Consider the following 25,424-nt stretch of genomic DNA (forward strand, 5'->3'; position numbering starts at 1 on the left):
GGGAACCAGTGACCCAGGCATTACCTATTGTCCCTGAGGAAGCTTTTGTGATCCTCTCTAATGCCATACCGGACAGCTGTGATGCAGCTAAATTCACCAATCCCTGTGGGATGGACACCATGGACTCTCAATAGACACCAGTGTGGCCCTCCGCAGGCATGCCTGTATGCGGTCCACTAACTTTTTGGTCAATGTCTAGGTCAGTCTCACTAACATACCATTTGACTGTTCCTGACATTTTTGAGATAAAGCAGACAAGAACCCTGCAATGCTTTTAAGATAAGAGGGCCGCAGCATGCTCACTGGGCCAGTCTGCTCATACCAGCTGCATCAACACTTTAGCCCCCTCCGTGACTATAGTAGGGGCTTTCAATACTGCCAGCAGATGCCGCCAGGACTGCAATTCTCCAGCCATTTCGTGCCTGCAACACCCACAGACCACGTGGGACAATAAAGACAGTGCGGCTCCTAGTTTCTGACCCTCCAGCTGCCGATTCCACCAAGCCTCTTCAGCGTGTACTTAACAGAATAGTCTCACCCTGACGGGAGGCAGGATCGGACAAATCCCACTGCACCTTCCACCACCCTCAGACTGACTAACAACTAGCTGTTTTGTCTAAAGGGGCAATGGAGATGGCGTATAGGCTAGAAGTTGGATGTTATTCCAGCAAAAAAGAGAAAATATGGAGGCCTCCATTTCATCTTAGACCTTTGCCCTTTCAATTCCTTCCTGTGGAAGAACGAATTCAAGATGCTCATCCTGGCCCAGGTCTTGTCTGCTCTGGAGGAAGGATGGTAGCGCTGGATCTGCAGGATGCTGATTTCCACATCCTCATCAGGTGGGGGGGGGGGGGGGGGGGGGGGGGGGGAGAAAGAGATCGGATCAGTGCTCATCCACCTTCAGACTTAGGCAAACCTTCTGAAATCATTTATGGTCACTATATATGTGCCAAAGTCACCCTTTACTCCTTTGCAGATGCTCCCAATCAACTGAGCCATTCTGGACACTGTGGTGTGTGGTTTTGCACCTAGTCAAGTCAAGTCATAAATTTGTATAGCGCGCTATTCACCCAGAGGGTCTCAAGGCGCTTAAGGGAAGAGGGGTTCGCTACTGATCGAACAGCCAGGTCTTGAGTTGTTTTCTGAAGGAGAGGTGGTTCTGTGTGAGACGGAGGTGGGTGTGGAGGGAGTTCCAGGTCTTGGCCGCCAAGTAGGAGAAGGATCTTCCTCCCATGGTGGCTCTTCGGATGCGTGGAATCGTGGCGAGGGCTTGGTTGGACGATCGTAGTTGACGGGTGGGGGTGTAAAAGGTCAGGCGAGTGTTGAGGTATCTGGGTCCTAGGTCGTAAAGGGCCTTGTGTGCGTGGGTGAGGAGTCGGAAAGTGATTCTCTTGTTGACGGGGAGCCAGTGCAGGTTTCTCAGGTGATCAGATATGTGGTTGTGGCGAGTTATGTCTAGGAGGAGTCCGGCGGAAGTGTTCTGAATGCGTTGAAGTCTATTCTGTAATTTGGCTGTGGTTCCGGCGTAGAGGGTGTTTCCGTAGTCCAGACGGCTTGTGACAAGTGCTTGGGTGACCGTCTTCCTTGTTTCGGTGGGGATCCAACGGAAGATCTTTCGGAGCATGCGTAGGATGTTGAAACATGATGATGAGATGGCGTTGACTTGTCTGGTCATCGAGAGGGAGGAGTCTAGGATGAATCCCAAGTTGCGAGCATGGTCCGTTGGTTTGGGTGCGCTGCCTAGGGCCGAGGGCCACCAGGAGTCGTCCCAGGCAGAGGGGGATGATCCTAGGATAAGCACTTCCATCTTGTCGGAGTTCAGTTTTAGGCGGCTGTTCTTCATCCACTCGGCTACGTCTTTCATCCCTTCGTGTAGGTTGGTTTTGGCGGTGGTTGGGTCGTTGGTGAGGGAGAGGTGGTTGGGTCGTTGGTGAGGGAGAGGATCAGCTGGGTGTCGTCTGCATAGAAGATGATGTTGAGATTGTGTTGGCGTGCGATGGATGCGAGGGGACTCATGTAGACGTTGAAGAGGGTGGGGCTGAGTGAAGATCCTTGTGGTACACCGCATATGACTTCGGTGGCGTCTGATCTGAAAGGGTGGAGGCGGACTCTCTGGGTTCTTCCGGCTAGGAATGAGATGATCCAGTCCAAGGCCTTATCTTGTATTCCGACGTTCCTGAGCCGTTGTACAAGGGTGCGGTGGCAGACTGTGTCGAACGCTGCGGAGAGGTCCAGGAGGATGAGGGCCACTGTTTCCCCGTTGTCGAGCAGTGTCCGGATGTTGTCTGTGGCTGCAATGAGGGCGGTCTCGGTACTGTGGTTGGCTCGGAAACCGGATTGTGAGGGGTCTAGGGCATTGTTAGATTCAAGGAAGGCGGCGAGCTGACTGTTGATGGTCTTCTCTATGACTTTGGCGGGGAATGGGAGGAGCAAGATGGGACGGTAGTTCTTAAGCTTGGTGGGGTCCGCTGTAGGTTTCTTCAGGAGGGCACTAAGTTCGGCATGTTTCCAGCTTTCCGGGAAGGTGGCGGTGTTGAAGGAGCAGTTGATGATGTCCCAGAGTTGGGGGGCGATGATGGAGTCGGCCTTGTTGAAGATGTGATGGGGGCATGGGTCGGTTGGCGATCCGGAGTGGATGGAGTTCATCGTGCGGATGGTGTCTTCGGTGCTGATCGGGGTCAAGGCGCGGAGGGTGGTGGTGGGGAGCTTCTGTTCTGTGGTTGGGGGAGTGGTCAGGTCGCCGAAGCTGTTATGCATGTCAGCGATCTTGCTGTGGAAGAATAAGGCAAGAGAATCGCAGAGGTCTTGAAAGGGAGTGATGTCGTTGTTGCCGGCATTGGGGTTGATAAGCTCTTTGACAATGCTGAAGAGTTCTTTGCTGTTGTGGGCGTTGTTGTCTAGTCGCTCCTTGAATGCTGATTTTTTGGTGGTGCGGATCAGCTGGTGGTGTTTGCGGGTGGCGTTCTTGAGGGCGGTCATGTTTGTGGTTGGGTTTCTTCGCCATGCTTTCTCGAGGGTGCGGCAGTTCTTTTTGGAGTTCTTGAGGTCGTCGTTGAACCAAGGGGCTTTTTTGCTTCCTGGCTTGTTGGGAGGGTTTTTCAAGGGTGCTAGTTCGTCAAAGCAGTGGGTGATCCATTGTGTGAGATTGATGGCTGCTTGGTTTGGGTCCGTTGATCTGGCGGGAGGGTTTTGGTTTAGAGATGTGGTGAGCTGGTCGGTGGTAATTTTATTCCAGTATCTTCGGGGAACTTGTTGCGGGTGGTGGTGGGTCGTGGTCTTTCTGAAGCTGAAGTGGACGCAGCTGTGGTCAGTCCAGTGGAGTCCCGTGGCGTGATTGAAGGAGATGTGCTTCCTGGAGGTGAAGATTGGGTCGAGCGTGTGTCCGGCGTAGTGGGTGGGGGTGTTCACCAATTGTTTGCGTCCGAGATTGGTGAGGTTGTCCAGCAGGGTGGTGGTGTTGCTGTCGTTGTTATTCTCCAGATGGAAGTTGAGATCTCCTAGGAGAATATAGTCCTACACCCCAGAGTCCAAAACATTCTGGCTATGACCCGGATGTTTCAATCTTTGACCTAGATTTCAGTGATGTCTAGGGGTACATCAATTTCATGTCAACACAATGCAAGTCTCAGAAGTATTGTTGGGTGTCTCTTTAACAGTGACACTGACGTCTATGTATGAGGGTGTCTTTGATGTGGACGGTGATGCAGCACTTGGAGATGATGCCTGACCTTTGAGGCATAGTCTCTATGGCGCCGATATAGAGAAGGCACTCAGCCTGTCTTAGATATCAAACAGTATGACAACAAGGCTCTTAACGTTTAATTTTGACATCGTTCTTCAGAGATGTCAAGAGTGGTGGTGACAATCTTTACCATGGAGCCGTCTCTGCTTGGATCTCTCCTTTCGGCAATCCTTTTCAGACGGTGCATTAAATAGGTTTCTTCGAGCCTCCCTTTATTTTTCTTCTCTTCAACTCTCATGTCTTGAAGCATCTCTCAGAGTCTTATTCATTCCTGGACTTTTAAATCATTTTGGACATTTTCTGATGAATGTCACATGTTTTCATAGAAAGTGCAGCTGGGAGACGAACCATGCAGAATTTGTGAGGGTAGGGGTCACCTTCTTCCTCCCAACAGGAGGTGCACTTCTAGAAGAGAAAAATGCATTCTGACAGTAACAAATCTGTCAGATGATGGAAAGAAATTTTCACCCACTAGATGGAATTCCCAAAAAAGAAAGAAATAACTATAGAAAACAGGTGTGAAAACTCTTGTGCTTTGAGATCCTACTCACAGGAGCCTGAAAAAAGAACTGACAAGACAGTGCATCAAATTTAGAGGAAGCTCCTGCAATTTTACAGGGACAGTACCCAGTTTCCCACAGTTCTCAACATTGTCCTATCAGGCTACAGTGGTTTCTTCAGATTAGCAATGTTCAATCCTTTTCGGAACAGACATGCTGCAATGCGGGGCTCAAATCAACATTTTTCAATGTGGAAGATTAGCTCCAGGAAAAACTTTCACCTTTGATAGGCACCTAAAGGGTGCTGTTCATCTGATGGCCAAATGGACACTGGTACCCTGCTTTTTTCATATTCATGGACAATATATACACATATAAAAGTGCACCAGGGTCCACTCAGTCAGTGCAGAATTATTCAAGCATTTATGACTATCAATGAAGACATACAATGCAGAAACAAATGTGTCAACATACATTGTAAAAACAATGTGTCAAACATGCATACATTCTGTGGTTTCCCTTGTGTTTTGCGGTCAGAAGACCATGAACCAAAGTTCTACACCATCTTCATACAATCAAATATGCAAAATGAGACTCTAATAAAGTTAGGACCTAAATGAAACCATGCAGGCTAACTAAAGCCAGTTAAATGTGAATGAAATGCCTGATAAGATATTCCGCAGGGATCTAAAACTGATTTGTGCACACAATCCAAACGCAGCAGCTCCATCTCCGCTCATAAGTCCCTGGAAGGTGTGGTCTGGTCGCGAGCCAAGTTGGATGCGCAGTGCTGAGGCTCCAGCGGGACCTCGCGTACACCTCTCCTGACACCATGAGCAGACCAGCCGTAGCTGTGTTATCTGATATCACTAGTAGAAGACATCTGTCTCGGCCTGCAAACGTGACGCGCAGTGAACTGCTGAGCCACGGAGGCCCAGGTCCGTGGGTTGAGAGACGCTGCTTAATACAATCTGACACTCAGTACCCTGAATACAGGCACACTTGAAGGATGGGTGGTGCGGTGGTGGCAGCTCGGTGGCCAGGGCTGCAGAACAATAGTGATGGTGACTCAAAGCCAGAACTTGGAGAAGGTGAGCATAGGCGCCAACAAGGGGCCACGACCTGTTGGTGAGGAATCTGCGATTAGAGTCTCTAGCAGAAAAACATTATCAAAGTTAAGTAACTTGTCCTTCTGATAGAGACCTCAGAATAGATACCGAAGCAATACTTCCCTGGAGTTGGGTCTGTGACCTGCCTCAAACCAAAAAACATTTAACTATAGCTGCTCAACCTCCACGCATGAAGGTGGAGCGTGCGTAGGGTCACTGTAGCACCTTGCCCATTTTCTGTGACAGAATGGCCTCCTGAAGGGAAAGCATAATCAGAAAACAGATACCCATATGCAGGAGTTTGAAAAAAACAAACTCTCCTTGCCCAGTCCAATGACTTTGGCCGGTGGACCTGATATTCTTGAAAACTCTTGCTGGTGCGGTATTTGGGAGTGGTATTGGTGGGAAGAAATACAGGAGTCCCAGGTTCCAGTCTAAACTTAACACGACTTGAAGCAAGTACAGCTTTGGAAACTCCAATACGCAAAGTGCTGACACTGACGATTCCCTACTCTACGGAGGGATCGTCATAGAAGTGTGCACAGTGTCTTGGGTTTAGGAGCGCACCACGAGGTCACACTGTACTGGTACCACGATCCGACCACCCTTCATAAATTCTACCATGGGTTAGCTCAGAGTGCTGGAGGGAATGGCAAACACATTTGGTGAGACTGCCAGTAAATTGCTGAATTTTGGACAGACGTTTTACAGGTGCTCCAAAATATTTTGTACTATTCCATCCCCCTAGACATACTCACAGCTCTGCTAGGGGTATAACCACAAGTGCTGCAAAGTCAATCCAGTATGCATGGACTAATTATGGAGAACTGCCTGGGAGTGGCTAAAATCAAGATAGCGGTACACTGAAAGGAGGTAGAGCCTCGTCCCATCACCTTGTGGTTTTCTCAGCTCTAAAATCTACTAACAATGGAGAAGTAACAAGACAATACATTAGACAGGATGTCAGAAAGGGGATCCCCTGTACATCTGATCGCTCAGACTTACAACTTTAAATCTCTTTAATGATACAGGAGTGCTCAATGACTCTGGTGATCTCCCTATCTGGAGATGAGGGGACGATGATACCAGGAGGTCACATCTGCAAACTCTATGCGTTTGACACAAGACAACTAGATAACTTTATAACAGGTGCATTGTAAATGGCTTAGGGAGGTGAGAGGAGAAATATGTTTTTTGTTTTCTTTACCACTGCATACTGTATGATTCAACAGATCTGATTTTTATAACCTGAAATCATACTCCGGCCAGGTTACAATGTGAACTTATTGTCAATAATAAAAAATTATTTGGTTTGGCCAAGTTCATGCTCTTTTGACCTGCCTTGTGAGGTGGTTCATTGTATACGTGAAAAACGTAATGAAATTGTGTAAAAGCATTATCAAAAGCACACTGCATCTGTACAGGCTACAGCCATCTAGGAGCAAACCTTGTGTGCAGTTACAACAAGAATATTTCAAGGGTGCAGACTTACATAAAATGGGGAAGGGATACATGCATTTATGCATAAATGCTGCAAAAGTTTACATAGATACACAGAGCATTGCTTTCAAATACACAAATTATAAAGAGAAGCAAGTACCTTCGTAAAATGGAAGCTAGGGGTAAATATAAGATGGGACCAAGTGGATAGGGAGATGCATGTTGGTCTGACGTTAAGGTGATGGGGAAGAGGGGAGAATCAGGTGGGGGGGGAGACTAATGGTTAAGATGAGTCTTTAGTTATTTTCAGAACAGAAAGGGTGAGAAGGTCAGTCTGTGGTAAGGGAGGTCACCAGTGAAGATGCTAATGGGGAAGGGTCAGGATTAGACCCACAGTGAGGTGGGAGACAGTTCAGACATCTGCTAATGCTGCCTGATTTCAAGGCCACATACAGTTCCTGTAGTCAAAGAGAACACCTAACCACAGCACTAAAACAATAACAGACCACAGTACCAAAGAAAACAAAATATATGAAGTCACTGCAATGTCGGAAAGCAGAGTAAGGTAGTACCAAAAGGCTTCTATATGGCACCAGTTCAGCACAGGCAATGCAGACGGGGGGGGTTCACATGCATATGCACCCGAGTGGCATTCCCAGAAAAGGCCGAATCAACAACATTCGAATACTAGGCAGATACAAAGTAAAATTGCGATTGGTAAAAAAAACTTTCAGAAAGCACAAGGGACGAGTAATTTGTTCAGAATGAGCAATATTTTAAAATAGAGAAAGTAAAAATAAGATTGCCTACCAACTTGCTTATGTTAGTCTCACCTTTGATTTTGGTAAGTTGACATGTTGGGTAACAACTGTTTAAGGGCAGGAAGCTTCGGTATATTTTGGGAGATGGAAGTCACAAATACTGTGAAAAGGCGATAAAAATGCCTAGCAATAATAGAGACTAAGGAACATACATGTTAAGGATACTGTGGGACAAGTGGGTAGGGTGCCCACATTTTTTGCTGGCCTCCATAGAAAACAAAGGCCAGGACAAAAAAAACACGGTTGAGGTGGCAACCCTACCAGTGGATCACAGGGAGCATTTTCTTTCCAAATTACTTGTTTTTTAAAAAGAGATTCACTTTTTGCTTCGGCACGATTTAATAATGCTTTGTCTTGCTCTTAAATCTTTTGCTTGGCAGTTCTGACAAAGTGCTATTTGTTTTGGGGGGGGGGAGGGGGAAAGAATATATGCTTTTCACTAGCCTCCTTTTACGAGCGACATTATGTTAATGCATAGACGTTACATTCAATACAAAAAAACGTTGTTCCCTACTTCAATTTTAAATTCGAATTACAAGCCAGAATAAAACACTCATTGTATTTGAACAGAATATTAATTTCACAATAAACTTGAAAGAGCTACTCACTAGAATCCGGCATTATACGAAGGTCACCTTCCTTGTAATCATCTAGGAGCTGGTACATATACAATACTGGATCTTTCTCATATGTGATATAAAACCAGGTGTTCATTATAGGTGCTCGAGCCAGGACCATACCCCGCCACTCATCCTTGGATCCATCCTCTGTTTCGAACATATGCTCCACTGCTTTACCAATCATTGTGTCTGCCAGATGAGCATCACTGATTCGAGAAGCTGCTAAAAAACAAGAAGACAGATCAAAGTCAAATTCAAAATTTACAAGTATAAATACTCAGAAATACTTCTTGTATTGTGCTGGTAAAAGTATTGGACCAGCTATCAATATTTTTTCACACAATGCAAATCTTCAAAAGGAAATTTAGCACATTTCATATAATTAAGCTAAATAGCATATTCCGTAATACAAATAATCAAAAATGCCTCTGAAAATCGAACTAGTGAATTGGAAGAAAGAAGAGGGTTTTTTCAAAGAATAAAAAGGCTTGACATAAATGAAACGTAGGGCATTTGCTGGTTTGGATAAATAGTACAAAACATTACTGTATGTCCACCAATTGACAGAGGTAAACTGCCTCATTTAGATCACGTTATTCCCTGAGAACCTTGTTTGACTCTTGTACAGTGTAAATTGCTGGAGTTCAAGGTCTTGCTTCTCTTTATTTTGTCTTTAATAAGATGGAGAGAGCATGATGATTCACTTATGAAAAAGGCTTCAGCGTCTTTAGAGAGTAGGCTCCAGTTGCCATACCTGTCAATGTAAAGCATTCCTTGAACTAAGCATTACTTTAGGAACTTGGCAAATGTAATATCAGACTGCCTCAAAAAAAGGAGGACACAGCGAAATGCCAATCTTCAATGTGCTAAAAGAAAGCGCGAAATACAAGCCTCTAACTTGTCTTCCTTGGTCCATCACAGTTCTGAAAGTGTCACTGGACTTAGTTTGCAAAAATATGCATGCGCATATAGTTGAACAAAATGCTTCCATTTTAATTTAGGTCCTGTAGTGAACTAAGGGCCTAATTTATAATTTGGCAGACAACCCATTATGCGCTATTCCGTCCACACAACGGAGGGACCGTCAGACAAATTATAAATCCGGCTCTTTGTTGACTACAGGGCCTTAATTAAAATTGTCATGGATAATCCTGCCAATGTGTTTTGCTGTTTGGTGCAGGGCTGCGCCAGCATTAAGCAGCCCTGCAACAAACAATTTTCTTTTATTTTTAGAAAGAAAATCCCAAAACGGAATTTTAAATCCTGAAACAGTATTTTCTTTTTGAAAATCAAAGTAACGCTCCTTTCGCCAAGGGAGTCATCTCAAATTAATATGGGGTGGTGGGTTGGGGGGGGGGGGGGGGGTATTTGCATTTTACTGTCCCTCTCCGCCAGGGTTTGCCTGGCGGTTACAGACAGTAACAAGCCTTTGCATAGCCAATAGATCTCAATTTTGGAACCTTATAAGTATTTGGTCATGCAGCACATAACCGTGGGTGCTACACCATCTACTGTTACATCACGTTCCAAAAACTTTCTGCTGGACACTAGCAAGAGAGTCTAGCAAACAAAAAAAATTGAAATGTACATATTAAAAATCACCAACTGTAACAAAATGGAAATGATGTGCTTAATTATGCTTAATTTAGCAAATATCAAAGGAATCGCTAGTGGGCTGCCAACTATCTCGGTCACACTGCGATAGAGAATATGCACTGGCATCAAAATAAAAATGCTCCCCATTAGTGAATTATAGAGATAAAAAAGTAGAATCTATAAGCTAATTGTAATGCATGTTATCATGCAAAATGAAAATAATAATAGACTACTGCGTAGAATATCTGTGCAATACAGTCAAAAAAGTACATAGATATTTAAGTCCGATTCAGAGAGGACTATATTAATTCAATATCATGCATTGAAATATTTTAGCTTTCTCCCACTGGAAACTTCCTCTGCCCAATAAAAGTTCATGTGTACATATTCCCCAATGTTTCATTAAAACTCCCACATTGTTGTACCAAAATACATTTAAGCCTTCCCTATTTATGTACATGAGGGTGTACATTGCTCATGTGCATGCTTAAATTAGGTGAATCACGGTTCATTGCCATTAGAGAGAGGCATAATAGACTTGCAATGTCCCTCTCTGTGACATTACTGCACACTGCCTATGCTAATTTAAAACCCTGCCCCTCTAAAACCTTTTTATTTTTGTTTAGGGCTCGTGCCCCCTGTACTCTGCATTTTAGTACTTGCGGTTTTGCAGTTTTCAGTATCTGTATTGACTAAAATATACAAAAAAGATGTTTTTACAATCCTTAAAGTAGCAAATGTGTCAAATTGTGGCTTAAGTGAGGCTGGAGGGGCAGGAGACTGACTAGTTAAGTGGTGAATTAATACACCAGCCTCGTCGCACTCACAATCCTTCCCTAACTTTCCAGACGTGGCAAAGGCAGACAGGCTCGCTGAGTCATTCTTGGTTACTGAGTGAGTCTGTTACATTTTTGAAACATTTCTTCCAGCGAGCCTGTTTATTCTTAAATGTTTGGTGATTCTTTCGGTTTCTCTTGTTAAGCCATGGCAGTATTTTGCAAGCTTCTTGAGTTGTGCAGGGTGTGAGCATCTGGTAGGGCAGCTCCGGCTCTATCCTTCCCCCTCCCCAATGACCGGCCTATGGCTTAGCAAAACAACCAGAAAGAATATTATCTAAGCCCCTTGTCACCATACATTTATGAATAAACTGGCTCACGGAAGAAATGTTACAAAAATGTAAGAGACTCACTCAGTAACCAAGAATGACTCAGAGAGGCTGTCTGCCTTTCACTCTAATGGAAAGTTAGGAAGGGAAGTGGATGTGGTCTCACGGCTAGATTGCCGACTTTGGATCTGGAAAACTAAGGTTCGAGCCACGGGATCGACTCCACATCCTGTGAGTCTGGGCAAATCACTTAATCTCCCCGCTCCTACCAAAAAATGAATGTGTCCTTGTGTAACTAACTGGTGTTCATGTAAAGCGCTCCAAATACCTTCGGGTCGAATTCGAGCTATATAAATCTGCAAGGAAAAAAACGAGCATTGGCATAGCCAATAGGTCTCGCTGTTGGGACCTTATAAGTATTTAGTTATCCTTGGTGCAACAACATGAACTGTTGCATGGTTAAACACTTATAAGGTCCCAAAGGCGAGACCTATTCGCTATGCTAATGCTCATTTTAACATGCGATCAAACCCGCTCTTCGCCAGAAACCGAAAGATTTTCCGGATATCCCCGTGACACATGTATGCACAATAAATGTGTGTGGATAACAAAGATGGAGCCAGATGTCATTTGTAATATCTGTTATGGCTCTGGAAGTCATTTACAAATGTTATACACTTCAGGTCTAGACATTGAAACGAGTCATTGTGAACTTTGTTAGTTGTTTATACATTTTTCTACCTTTACACTAAAGGTCAATGTGATTGCTGTAGACAGTTGTATTTTTGAGGGGTAATACTCAGTATATGTATTTGATCATTTCTCTGAAGAATTAATTGGGATGCAAGCGTTTCAGACAACCACTTAATTTCTAGCCACAACTTTTCATAAATAGGATCAGTGTGGCTCGCTTGCACCAATGAGCACCACTGCATGATGCACAGCAATGCACACATAATCCCTCCAAGGTAAAACGTCTGAAGCATACCAAGACTTTCTGCCACATATCCCCCTCTCTTCACACCAATGCAGCAATTTATTAGCAGTGCAAACAAAGTCACACCCACCAAGTTAAGGCTAAAAAAGATAGATTACTAGACACGAGTGGCAGCCCTGTAAAATAATCGATTAGAGTGAATACCAGCAAACAGAGACAACCAACGACCAAGTGAAAGATCGGTGACTCCAGACCAGATAGAGAATGAAACAAGTCGGTGCAGACAAATTTGGCAAGAAGAGAAAAACAAACATGTCGGCAATGTAACCTTGACGTTGTGGAAAACAAAATTCACTTTGCTGCACACTTGCCAAACATGCGTTCTAGTGGGCCAGATATTGGCGGGAGAAAACCAAAACATCTGGCACAAAAAGCAGCAGATTACCTATCTGGTTGTGACATTTTCAAAGCTCCGAAGCGTGCTGTGTAAAACTGGCCCGGGGTGGTGTAGGTGGTTGTTCTTAGATGGTTGTCAGGTTGATGGTGGACGGCAAAAGTAGAGGTGCAGAGGGGACAGGTTATAGGGCTTTAAGTGAGCTGGGTCTGTCTGGGTCTCAGACCCGGTAGTATTTTAGAACGGACATTGAAACGGTCCCTATCGGGCCCTATATTCAGGTCCTTAACATTACTGGTATAAACACTGACAATTCCTAAACAATTAATGTAGTGAATATTCGGGGTGATCCATGGCAGTGATTTAGTTCCTGTTTTTGTTTGACATCTTTTATTGAATCTTTCACTCCATTAGAGTTTCAGCTGTTCCCAGGATGTTGCATTTTTGTATTTTTATTTCGGGTAGCATATTGCTCTTGTATTGTGTTTGCTTAGAACAGAGTTACCTGGAGGTGTTAGTAAAAGAACCTTTGAGAGCTCTGGAGTTGAGACTGAAAGCAGTGTGAGTTTCTCAAAGTGCCTGTCGCTGGGTCGAAAAGGTGTTCAGAATACATGATCATCTCATCCCAGGCCTCTCACCAGAGCACACAGAGACAACCATGACTATGCCAGTGGTTCAGGTTGGTTTTAGGTGTATGTCAGCTGTTGCGTTAATATACCTGGATGCAATCACAGAGAGCTCACCGAGACACCGAAATGCAGGTCAAACTATGTTAATCACAGAAATGTGTTTAAGCTGCTGCTGTAAAAACATCGGACATGCCGCTACTTTTTTTCAGCCCACTTAAAGGCCCGGAAGGTCGTATTGTATTGTATTGTGATTTGTAAAGCGCGATTGCTGCCCAATGGGCGTCCAGGCGCTAAAGCATGGAGAGCAGAGCTGAGGGTGGCGGAGACTGAGATTTAAGTGGGCCTGGCAAACAGAAAGGTTTTCAGTTGTTTGCGGAATGAGAGTAGGTTAGGGTTGGACCGAATTTGTAGTGGGAGGGAGTTCCACATTTTAGCAGCCTTTAAGGAAAACATCCTTCCTCCGGTCCTAGCTCTCCGTACTCTTGGGACTACGGCGAGAAAGGCCTCCGTGGACCGAAGGGGTCTATTAGGGTGGTATTGAGTGACCAGTTTGTTAATGATCGCTGGACCAGACTTCCAGAAAGCTCGGTGGGCAATACATAGTGCCTTGAAAGCCACTCTCTGTCTCACTGGGAGCCAGTGTAGGCTGCTCAATGCGGGTTTAGCAGACTGCAGCAGGGCGCGGGCTGCGCAGTTCTGGACCACCTGTAGCTTTCGCATGGACGTCTCAGGGGCTCCCACATACAGGGCGTTGTTTGAATCCAGCCGGGACTGAATCAGGCCCTGAACTGCCACTTGTTTGGCTTCCATTGGGAGGAGGGGGAGGACTTTCCTTAGAGTTCTAAGTAAGCCAAAACAGATGGCGGATAGTTTAGTGGCCTGGGTGGAGAAGGAGAGGTTTTTGTCCAGCCATACTCCTAAGCTTTTTACGCTTTCTTTGGGAGTGGGAGGGGTGCCCAGACACCCAGGCCACATGGAGGGAAGTGACATGGGTGATGCGGGGCCTAAGAGCATGAGCTCGGTTTTGTCTCCATTAAGTTTCAAAGAGGAGCATGTCATCCACTTTTTAATGTCTTCTAGGCAGTTCATCAGACTTCCTGAGGTGTGACCGGCGCCTTCCTGAGTCATTGAAACCACTAGCTGGGTATCGTCAGCATATGATACAATTTTTATACCCGAGGGTTCGACGAGCCCAGCCAGTGGTTGGTTGCATATAGACATTGAATAGCGCAGGGCTTAGTGAAGAGCCCTGCGGTACTCCACAGTTCAGGGGTTTCCTGGCTGATATTGTGTCCCCGTCGAAGATCTGGAAGGATCTATTGTGCAAGAATGAATCAAGCCATCTTAGAGCATCGCCTCCGACACCGATGTTGCGCAGACGGTTCAGCAAGGTGGCATGGCTGACCGTGTCGAAGGCTGCGCTTAGATCAAGGAGGATCACTGCCACTGATCCTCCCTGGTCTAGTATCCTTCGGGACTCTTCGGTGACTGCCAGCAAGGCGGTTTCAGTACCGTGTTTGGGCCTGAATCCTGTCTGGGATGGTTCAAGGAGTGCATGGCTTTCCAGAAATTGTGTCAGTTGGGTATTTATGTACTTCTCCAGCACCTTACTTACCCAGGGAAGTAGTGAGATTGGGCGGTAGCTGGAGTGATCTTCTGGGTTGAGGGTGGGCTTTTTCAGCAGAGCCCGTACCATAGCTCTCTTCCATCCAGTGGGTACTGTGCAGGAGGATATGGATGAGTTGAGGAGCTCTAGCGCCACGGGAAGAATGGATTGGCTTGCTTGGAGCAATATTTCTGGTGGGGCAGGGTCAAGGGGAGAGCCAGATTTAACTTGGCGTGCCAGTTGTTGCAATGTCTCCAGGTTTAGTGGGGGGAAGTGGTCCAGCGTTGGCTGTCCTGGGGAGGGGGAATTAGTCAGAGAAGTCTGATTGGGTGTTATTGAGTTGTTGGCAGCTGTAGGGAAGGCGGAATAGATCTGAGTGACTTTGTTATGGAAGAAGTCTGCAAGTTCATTGCATTGTTCTAGCGTTTTCGGGACTGGGGGGGCAGTGTTGACGGTAATGCATTTTTTGACCAGGTGGAAAATTTCCTTGGGTTTTGATTTTGCTGCCATTATTTGGTCTGCGAAGTAGGAGGCCTGGGCCGCCCTAACCCCATTTCTGTAGGCCTTAATATGTATGTCAGCAGATTGTTGTTTAATGGTGAGTTGAGGGTAGGTAGTAAAGGGTTGTGTAAAATATCAAGAGTGCAGTGTGGGGCATTCTATTTGTAGATAAACGGAGTGGGATTCCTTGAATATTTTGGCCTCCTGTAGTCAGGACTGACCCCTTCGGAATATAAAACAGGGGACACCCATCTGGGCCTCTTTTGATGTAACACGCCAGTAGGATGCAGTCAGTCCTGATGTCTTTCCTAGCACCGCATGCTATTCTGGGGCTGACTGGTGGTTAACATTCTAAACATTGAAACAAAACCCCTCCGACTGTTAAGTAACTAAACACTCCATACTTGTAATAATGACCCGATGGCAAGGCTGACTGTACCTTCTGTGAGTCAGATGAAACCTTCCCCGAGATGCACTGTCATGCACTTCGCTGAGATGCACAAACGACCTTCCATTAGCAGGGCCTTGACTACTTTACCACAGATATATTGTAGGAGAAGAAGGAAATAATGTAGTTGTGTCCAACCACTGATGGACTAGTATCTAAAATACCAGCCCAATACAGAGAACACGAGGTATCGCCTATGAAACACCTCTGTGCGCTCCTCAAACAACATGATCGGGAGAAAAAGTCTGGCAATAACTTTGACTGCGTGGGTGGTTGGCTGGCTGGCTTGCTTTTCTATCCTCCAACTCTTCTTCCAAGCTTTATAGGAAAATATTTGGGCCTTGCAGCTTCATTTACAGAAAGCCAGCCTCTCAGTCATGTTATCTGCAGTTCAGCTTTGAGTGTATTGAGCTATCAGCTCGCTAGCTTATTAAAACATTCTGCTCTGAAGCAGGCCTTCCAGCTACCCTATGACAGGCATATTTTTCTGGAGGCGAGCAGAAATCTTTTTTATCACACACCAGTCTCCCTGCAAGAGGAAGATGTCCTGCAGAGAAGGGGAAGATGCTGTAAAGTGACATCTTATTCTCCCCACTGTCTTAGCAGCTTGAGAGAGAAACACAGATTTGCTGTACTGGCAGTCATCTGAAAAACCCACCTGCCTCTCAGCACTAATGTATCAGAACGCCAGTCAATCAGATCTCGTTTTCTGGCCTAAGAGCTTTCCTTGCCTCCTTGTACAGATTTGAACTGCTTGAAAAACCTCCTGGATATGTCGCTATCATCTGTGCCATTTAGCTTAGAAGTGGCTAAAAGCCACTTTCTCAAAAGCTAAGCAAGTTCTGATGCAGCACATACAGAGACCTTTAGTGTAACCGACTCCGATTGCTCTCTTGCAGACAATGGTCAGTAGATGGAGCTCAAGTACAGCACAAGAACATGACCCAAAGCAGACAAATGCAAACAGCAGCTCTTTTCAAGCACTTGTGCTGACATCGGCGCAGGTGCTCCCACAAGGTGGATGCCAGCACAAGCACGACTGCTTGAAAAGAGCTGACCAATTTCTAAAGGTCATCTCCTAGAGCAGCGAATGTGCACTGCCTAGGCGAGACCAAAAAAGGGTAAGCACAGTTGGGTTAGCAGATTGAGCTGCTTTTACTCCCATGGGATCTCCGAGGGCAAAGGTGATGCAGTGGCCTCGGCTCTCCCCTGCCTACCCCGCCCCCTCCTCCAATTGCCTGGACTGCAGAGCTTGATAGGCAACAACGGAGGAACAGAGCGGCCTCCAGAAACTGTTCGGAACAGGAAAGCAATGCTATTTGCAATGCAAACTCAACCTCAGCCACAGAAAAAAATACATTTACCCTGTGAGGTGCGCTGGGGTGAACTTACCATAATTAAGCAGTCTGCGGTCTAAAATGCAAAAGCAGCATCCGAGACAGGAAAGCAATGCCTCGTTAAAATGTAAACGCAAGGTCTAGCCTTAAAGCAAAATATAAACAATGCATCTGCCAAAGAGGAGCAATTCCTCCTTTAACAAGCCCTTGCCCAAAGCAAAAAAAAAAAAGGAGTGCGCACAAATCCACGTTAATTGAAGAACATGGAAATACACATGTAGCTGGGTCGGTCGCCAGGGAGGATCTAGCTCAACAAAAGGCGGGAGTAATAAGACACGAGAACGAAACAGAAGCATGCATCTTTAAAAGGCACAAACCGGAACCAATTAAAAAAAAAAAGGAGGGCTTTAAAGCCACAATATACATTACATCATGCCTCGCAGAGCAGCGAATGCACGCTCTCTCAAGGCTCGACCTAAAAATGGCTGTTTGTCTGCCCATCTTGATTGGGTGGACGGACATATAGCTATTGCTCCGACGGCTCAGCTATGGCCGTGATTGAGTAGCCACCGTTGCAGTCAAACCTATGATCCGCAACGCTGCAAAGGAGTACACATACCAACATAAAAATTTGGCTCTATGTCCATAATTCTCCCTTATTCATTGCCTTTCCAATAGTGAATCACACGATTTCGTTTCCACAACTGAAGTGGATAGCCTTTACAGAACAAAAGGTGAGGGCGAGTCTTTGAATTACCCATTAGAGTGACCGACTGAAGTTCTTCATAATGCATCTGCTAGGATTCAAGCACCCACTTTTTCATTCTTAAACGTGATGGCTTTAAAGAAATGTCTTCCTGGTGACTTTGGTACCACACTCCCCAATAAATTGGTATGTCTAATCTCAATGTGTGGTACTGGAGGACACACTTCAGCACTGAGCAAAAAAAAAAAGCCTACTGCACGAGATGGACGTTATGCATTTGATCCTGTTCCACCTTTAAAAAATGTTACTCTCTTGATCGGACTGCCTGGGTAGAGCTCAGGTGGCTGTTTAACAGCTGATCGGAATAGCCCATGAATGAACAAAGCCCCCAGGCTCGAAAAGAATTACAAGCCAATAAGGTGCATTAGAGATGATTCAACAGGCAAGTAAAGACCAAGTTAAAATTTACTTTTGGAGTAATACAAAACAAATCTGATCCACAATAAACTCGAGGGAAATACTCGCATCTAAATCAGAGAACCCTCAGTCTTGAACTAAGGATTGAAAATAGTAAGGGACACATTTCTTGATTAAAATTAGGTTATCTTATTTTTTCTGTACATGTAAGAACTGCAAATGTTGAATTTATCCCTGCGATCTAACCTAGGTGGCATGAAATAGGAATGAGTTTGGGGGTGTCGCCATGTTCTCTGCAAAACACAGGCTTCCCATGGAAACAGAGCTTGTTCGACATGGCTGTCCTAGATCAGACACCCAGGTTTTCTTTTTCTCTCCTTTTAGTTTTTTCATGCCTAACACTGGAAGGCCATTTTTTGGAATTCTGGAGCAGACAAGAGTTGAAGGGAAGTACAATGTGCATGGGCACTATGCTTTACCACTGATGTCCTATTGACGCCAATACTGCTGACACCCAATTGGATGACCAACTAACTCCATGTGGGCCCTAGACTTTCCAGGCAGCAAGAACAGACAGTCCTGTCTTAATCTAGGCCGATGGTTCTTCACTCACCTGTTGCCTGTGGACCTCTGGGAATCCGCGCCAGATTACAAAATTTAATAGTAGCTGTAAATGTGGAGGAATTTTGAAACTGTAAATGTAAGGGGTGACTGCTTGATTCGTAGGTTCAGAAGTACAGCAAAAGGAATTCAATATGAACTGGTAACCTCAACTGAAGCAGCACTTGTATGCACCGACAAAAACAGAGTACGCATTAGGACGAAAATAGAAACTGATATACTAAAAGATGAACTGATATTCCTTCACCTTTTGGAAATTAAACTAAATTTAGAATTTATACTAAATTTTGAAAAGCGCAAACAATTACAATTTTTTATTTCACTTATGTTTTTCTTTGTGAATTAACTAAAATATTCGGTAAGTTGTGTATTTGCTCACTGTATATTTACTTCTGTATTTTTGTGCAGACACTGCTTAGGCGGGAATCCCGAGCTTCAGCAGTGATTCTTTGCTGGACCACAGAAACAATACCTTATCAACTACTGCTCCAGGAAGTACTAGGGGCTAGAAACTCAGGTACCTCATTACACAGAAGAGACAATCTGTTTTGACGAGTTATGGCCAAGAAGGGCCTTCGACCTAAACACCTGTACCCAGGTGAACCTCTGTCATCATGAGCCTCACCCACTATCACCATGCCACATTCCCAGTCAGTCTACAAACGTACTTACAACATACTTGCTTGACAAATGCTTATTATCAGTTTACTTACCAATTATACATACCCCACCATCACCCATAACCTCGTCCTCAAGCTTATTAAAAAACATTAATTTTTTCTTCACAAATTGCAAAATGTGCAAATATCACATAAAATAACCTGACTCCATTATTCGTCAAGGAAGCATTGCTCACATCCAAATGCATATACAACCTAGACTTCCTCATCCGGTCCGGCTGCTATACATACTGTGCTGACCACACTGATGCATATATAAGCCACGCAAAGAACTAGCAGGCATCAACTAGTTTACGAGGTCCTGCATCCAGCTACTCTCACGAAATCATGCTCTCCACCTGCAGCTTTCAGCATCCCAGACAGCCACTTTAAATGTGATGTAGAAATCGCTCTAATTACCCCCACTCTCAGAGCCCCACATAGAATTCATAAGAAAAAACACATATTTCATAATATATATGCATCCATTTAGCAAACTCATCTCTAATTCATCAGACACTTCAACCTTGCAGGAGAATGCATCATTTGGAAAATGAAAGGATCCCCTTCCAGGCTAAACAACACATTGAACTTCAAAATATATAACACCAAAAACACCCTCTACCAAAAGACACCCTCATCCCTATAATAAGTGTATCACCCTACATTTATTGCAATACATTAAGATGACTAGATTGACCGGGTTATCTCAGCATCTTCCTCTCTGTTCTGCACACCACTTCAATGCACCAAAGGCAAAAAACATTTTACAGCTTCTTCAAGATCTTTTTTAAAATATTTGTATTGGGTTTTGTACACATATACACAATATACACAAAACATATACATTTCGCAGGTTTTTTTTTTTATACAAAGCCCCCAGCCTCCGAATGATGGCTGCTGGAGGATCAGTACACAGTTATACATTACACTTGCATTGCTTCCTTGCTAATATCTGTTGCAACATAGAACACTAAACAGATGGTGTGGTGGTCCTAATGGGTTTAGGTAGTGCGTCAGTTAACCTCTAATGCGTTGCTGGTATAAGTTCTGGAGTCGATGTACATCTTGGTCTGGTTGGACGGGATTGGTCTCTGCCCCACCCTCTCTCTTTCCACTACTCTGCTTCGTTTTAGTAGCTCCTAATGATCGTGCATGTGGGGTCCCCAGTGTCGGCTTTTTTTTTTACTCTGTGTCTAATACTTTTTTCTTTGGTTCATGGGGGTTCGTAGAGATCTAGGGCTCTATCTAGGTTTGTCCACATCCCTCTGATGGGGTTCTTCCAGGGCGCGTTTCTTAGTGCTGGCATGTCAGCCCCTCTAAGGTAGGTCACCCAGTTCAGCCAACTCTTGAATGTGGCTTTGGCTGTGTCCCTCCAATTGGAGAGTACCGTTTTTGTTGCTATTGTTAGTAGGAAATCAATGAGGTATCTGTCTTGTTGTGAGTTTACATTTGCTGTTATAAGAGACGTGGGGATTGTGGCAAACTCCTCCTTGAGTATGCATCCTAGTGTCTTATTAATGAAAGCTAGTACTCTTTCCCAATTTTTTTTAACTTTAGTGCACTGGAAGATAAGATGTGCCAAGTCCCCTTTCTCTATACCACAGTTCCAACAGTGGTCATTCTCTCTCAGCCTCAACTTTGCTAATCGTGCTCGAGTCCAATATATCTTGTGCAATAGCCAGAATTTTGTCTGCGCTAGGGTCGGGGATATCATATTTTTCAATGGTGAGGCCCAGAAGTTATGCCTTTCCTACTCAGTGAGCGTGGAGGCAAGTTGTGATTCCCAGTACATGCAAGCTTTGTGGTTCAGTTGTGAGGATTTGGGTCGTAGGAGTATGTAGAGGTGGAATACCATGTGGCCCACTTTGTTTAAGTTCTCCATGTATTGGATAATCGAGGGCTTGTGTCTTGTTATCTTAGATTATGCTAGGGCTGTTTGTTTTGATTTTGAGAAAGTTATAAAGCTCTATGTCCGGAAGGTTATGTTTTGTTTTTAGAGTGTTGAAGGTGTTGGGGTTGCCCCAGTCTTCCAGTTGGGCTGGGATCGAGAGTCCTAGTCTTTTCCAGTGGTCTATGTCCAGGGTCTTACCTCTAGATTTTATCTTGGGGTTACACCATAACGATTCCCAGTTTGAGTTTTTAATACTGTGTTCGAGTTTCCGGTCTACCTTGAGTAGCGCTATTCTAGTGTTTTTGAGTATGGGGCTGTTCGGTTGTGCCTGTTTGTTTGCGGTGAGGAGAGTTATTAAGTCTGCATTATTTAGCATGGCCCTCTCAAGGGTGAGCCATGCCGGCGTGTACGTCTGGTTATTAAGTATCCAGTACATACCCTGTCTGGCTATAAAAGCTGTCTGGAATGTCCTGAAGACCGCCATGTTTAGCCCCCCTAGTTTCTTCTCTAATTTTAGTTTTTGTAGGCTTATTCTTGGTTTCTTGCCCCGCCATAGGAAGATGTTTATCATTTGTTCTATCTTGCGGTGGAACACGTCCGATAGGGTAAGTGGTAACATGCTGGCCAGGTAGTTGACCACCGGGGTGACCATCATTTTTACGGTGTCTATTCTCCCCCACCATGTCATATGTCATATATTTGGGAGACCAGGTTTCTAGTAGTACTTTGATCTTCGCTAGGGTTAGTTTCTCGTTGTGTTCAAGAGTGGCCTTTAGGCTCTTCCCGAAATGGTTCCCCAGGTATTTGACGAATCCGGGTTGCCAGGCTAGTCCTGAATCTCCTATTACCTCTTTATGTGTGTGTACATTGAGTGGCATACACTCCGACTTGTCCCTATTCAGTTTATATCCTGAGAATGCCGAGTATCGTGCTATGGTGTCCATTAAGGCCGTGATAAAGCTTTCTGGGTCTTCTGTAATTATGAGTATGTCATCTGCACACGCTGCAATTTTCGCTGTCACTTTGATTGTGATTCCTGCTATCTTCCTTTCTGTTATTACATCTTTAATCAGGGGCTCAAGTGCCCGGAGGAACAGTGCGTGGGATAGAGGCATCCCTGCCTTGTCCCTCGTTGGAGATTGAATTGATGGGAGGTCGTACCATTAATAGCTATCTGTGCTTTGGGTGCCTTATACATTGCCATTACCTTCCTAATGTAACTTTCTCCTAGGTTATAAGCTCGCATGGCCTGTTCTAGGAATTTCCAGGACACCCTATCAAAAGCTTTCTCTGCGTCGAGCGTGATTGCTACCGTTGGGTTGTTAGATTTGGAGGTTTGCTCTTGAACATGGCAGAGTAGTCTAGTGTTGTCATGGGACATACGTGCTTTCAGGAAGCCTACTTGTGTATTGTTGATCAGCTGTGGTAGAACGGTGTTCAGTCTTGTGGCTAGGATTTTGGCATAGATCTTGCAATCCGTGTTGATGATGTGCATGCGCCAAGCTTTTTGACAGTGGTGTTGTCATGGGACATACGTGCTTTCAGGAAGCCTACTTGTGTATTGTTGATCAGCTGTGGTAGAACCCTGTTCAGTCTTGTGACTAGGATTTTGGCATAGATCTTGCAATCAGTGTTGATGATGTGCATGCCCCAAGCTTTTTGACAGGCTGCAACTACAGCTGCAGCCATCATGAAAATGTAGGCAGAATTTAGATCAATGAGAGTAATCCATATTGAAAGCAAGTCCCACACACCAGAAACTAAAGAAACCTCTGTTTTTGCAGGCAGATTGTTATGAAGAAGCATAGTTCAAGTCTTCTGCTAAAGAACAAGTTACTTAACTTCGGTAACAATATATCTGTAGGAAACTTTAGTTAGCGATAGATTCCTTACCTTAGAATTACCCCCAGGCATCAGACTGGATTCGGAAAGTTTTTGTCAGCAGTACCCCTGTCCGTCGGAAGGTGGCGTTGTGCGGCTCCGCGTCCGTTGTTGGTGTCGTGGTCACCGAGATTACATCGCAACAGCTACTTAAGACGCCAACCTCGCGCGGTCAGTTCCGTACACAACTTTCCTTGCCAGGAACGCAGAGCCATGCAAGGTACTGACCACTGGTGTATTTGAAACTAGGGCCTTGAAAGGGATTACCTTAATTCTAGGAAGGTAAGGAATCTATCACTAACTAATGTTTCTTACGGATATATTGTTACCGAAGGTAAGTAACTTGTTCATCTGAAAGAAACAAGTTAGTGATAGATTCCTTACCTTAGAATAGATACCCCAGGAATACCAACCCCGGTGGTGGGTCTGTGAACCAAGATCACACCAGGAAGTCCCTGAGAACAGAATGGCCAAAGAAGCCGTCTCTCCGGACTTGGCTGTCCAGGCAATAGCGCTTAGTAAAAGTGTGCAGCGAGTCCCACGTAGCTGCCGGACAGATGTCTTATAAAGGGACACCACGTCCCAATGCCGTAGTGGCAGCTGTCGCCCTGGTGGAATGGGCACACAGCCCCACAGGCGGCTCCTTTTTCAACAGAGAATAACAGGTCTTAATACACAAGATGACCCATCGTGAGATAGTCTGCTTGTGCACGGCCTGACCTTTCTTGGCGCCTACGTAGCCAACAAAGAGCTGGTCATCCACCCCGGAACGGTCGTGTGCAATTCAGGTAAATTGAGAGCGCACATTTTGGGTCCAGACGGTGGAGCCTCTCTTCCTCTCTGGAAGGGTGCAGGGGTAGAAAGAAGGTGGGCAAAGTGGTGGTCTGCCAGATGGGAAAGGCAGTGGCATCCTTTAGCAGAAAGGATGGACGTGTCCTGAGCACAACCTTCTCCGGATGTACAGACAGAAAAGGTTTGCAAGAAAGAGCCTGGAGCTCACTCACCCTCCAAGCAGAGGTGATGGCAACCAGGAAAGCAGTCTTCAGAGTTAACAGACGAAGAGGACAGTTGTGGAGAGGCTCAAAGGGAGCGCACAATAAATATTTGAGAACCAAGTTCAAGTCCCACTGTAGCATTACAAAGGGAATAGGAGGGAAAAAGGGAGTAATGCCTTTGAGGGATCTATTAACAAGGGACATGAAAAGAGAGGGTTGATCAGGGAGCCTGAGAAAGGTCGAAATAGCGGAAAGGTAGCCCTTGATAGTGCCCAGAGCAGAGCCATGCTGGGCCAAAGAAAGAAGGAACAGTAGGACCACAGATAGAGGGGCAGAAAGGGGATCCACAGACTTTGCCGTGCACCATGCCACAAACTTGTTCCACCTGTAGGCGTATACCAAATTAATGGAGGGGCGCCTGGCTGCCAGAATGACATCACAAACTTCAGGAGGCAAGTCGAAAGGAATGAACGGCCGCCACTCAATCTCCACGCAAAGAGGTGGAGACTGGACAGGTTCAGGTGGAGGACCGTCCCCTGCTGCTGCTACAGAAAATCCTTCCGAAGAGGCAGTTGGATCGGGGGATCGATGGTCATACTGAGTAGCTTGGGATACCAAACTCTTCGAGCCCAGTCCGAAGCCACAAGAATGACTTGGAGCCCGGTGGTGCCTGATTTTCTTCAGCTCTCTGGTCAGAAGTGTTATAGGCTTAAAGGCGTACAACAGACCGCAACTCCACTTGTGACGAAAAGCATCACCTAGCGAGTGCCGCCTTGGAAATTCCAATGTGCAGAACTGCTGACATGGCGCGTTCTCTTCTGTGGCAAATAGATCTAACCAAGGCTCTCCCGACTGCTGAAAAAGACCTTGCACCACCTCCTAATGATGACGCCATTCGTGATCCATCATGCACCTGCGGCTGAGTTGGTCAGCCCTGGCGTTCAGTGAACCTGTCAGGTTTTGAACCACCAGGGAACTGCCCTGATGTACCAGCCATATCCAGAGGCGCAGAGCCTCCCGACATAGGGTCCACAACTGCACCCCGCTCTATTTGTTGCAGTACCACATGGCGGTGGTGTTGTCTTTGAACACCTGCACTACTCTCCCCTTGACAGAGGGAAGGAATGCCTTCAGTGCAAGTCGGATCGCCCAGAGCTCCAGAAGGTGGATATGGAGCCTGGACTACGCCAGAGACCAGAGGCCTCTGATCAAAGCTGGTTTGTGAGCCACCACTGCAACTGTTGTGCAGTGCCCTCTGAGATCTGGACGTAGTCCACAAATGCCCTTACAATTCGTGTTCTACATGTTTTAATCCTCTCATTTTCATGTTATGTCTCCATTTATGATGTATGTAAATGTAAATGTACAGGAATTTATATAGCACAAATCACCAAGCGGTTTCTAAGCGCTTGCTTAGGGAACCCGTCCTGGTATTCCCCTGTGAGATAACCCCGGCAGGGTAGCCG

At 45.4% G+C, this 25,424-nt stretch overlaps 1 protein-coding gene across 8 annotated transcripts in view; it reads right to left on the reverse strand.

The window, feature by feature from the left end:
- The window catches only part of SPIN1 (spindlin 1), a 252,334-nt gene that overhangs the window by 24,111 nt on the left and 202,799 nt on the right, over window positions 1-25,424 (reverse strand). For 4 of the 8 annotated variants that reach the window (XM_078675657.1, XM_078675660.1, XM_078675661.1 and 1 more), the window contains one exon: window positions 8,221-8,451. In XM_078675657.1, the coding sequence (XP_078531783.1) occupies window positions 8,221-8,451 (231 nt within the window). Of the gene's footprint in view, window positions 1-8,220; window positions 8,455-25,424 lie in introns of all 8 variants that reach the window. The other 4 variants (XM_078675653.1, XM_078675655.1, XM_078675656.1 and 1 more) reach the window with 1 other exon arrangement.

This window comes from Lissotriton helveticus, chromosome 2_1 (assembly GCF_964261635.1).
Source record: "Lissotriton helveticus chromosome 2_1, aLisHel1.1, whole genome shotgun sequence".
Taxonomy (NCBI): domain Eukaryota; kingdom Metazoa; phylum Chordata; class Amphibia; order Caudata; family Salamandridae; genus Lissotriton; species Lissotriton helveticus.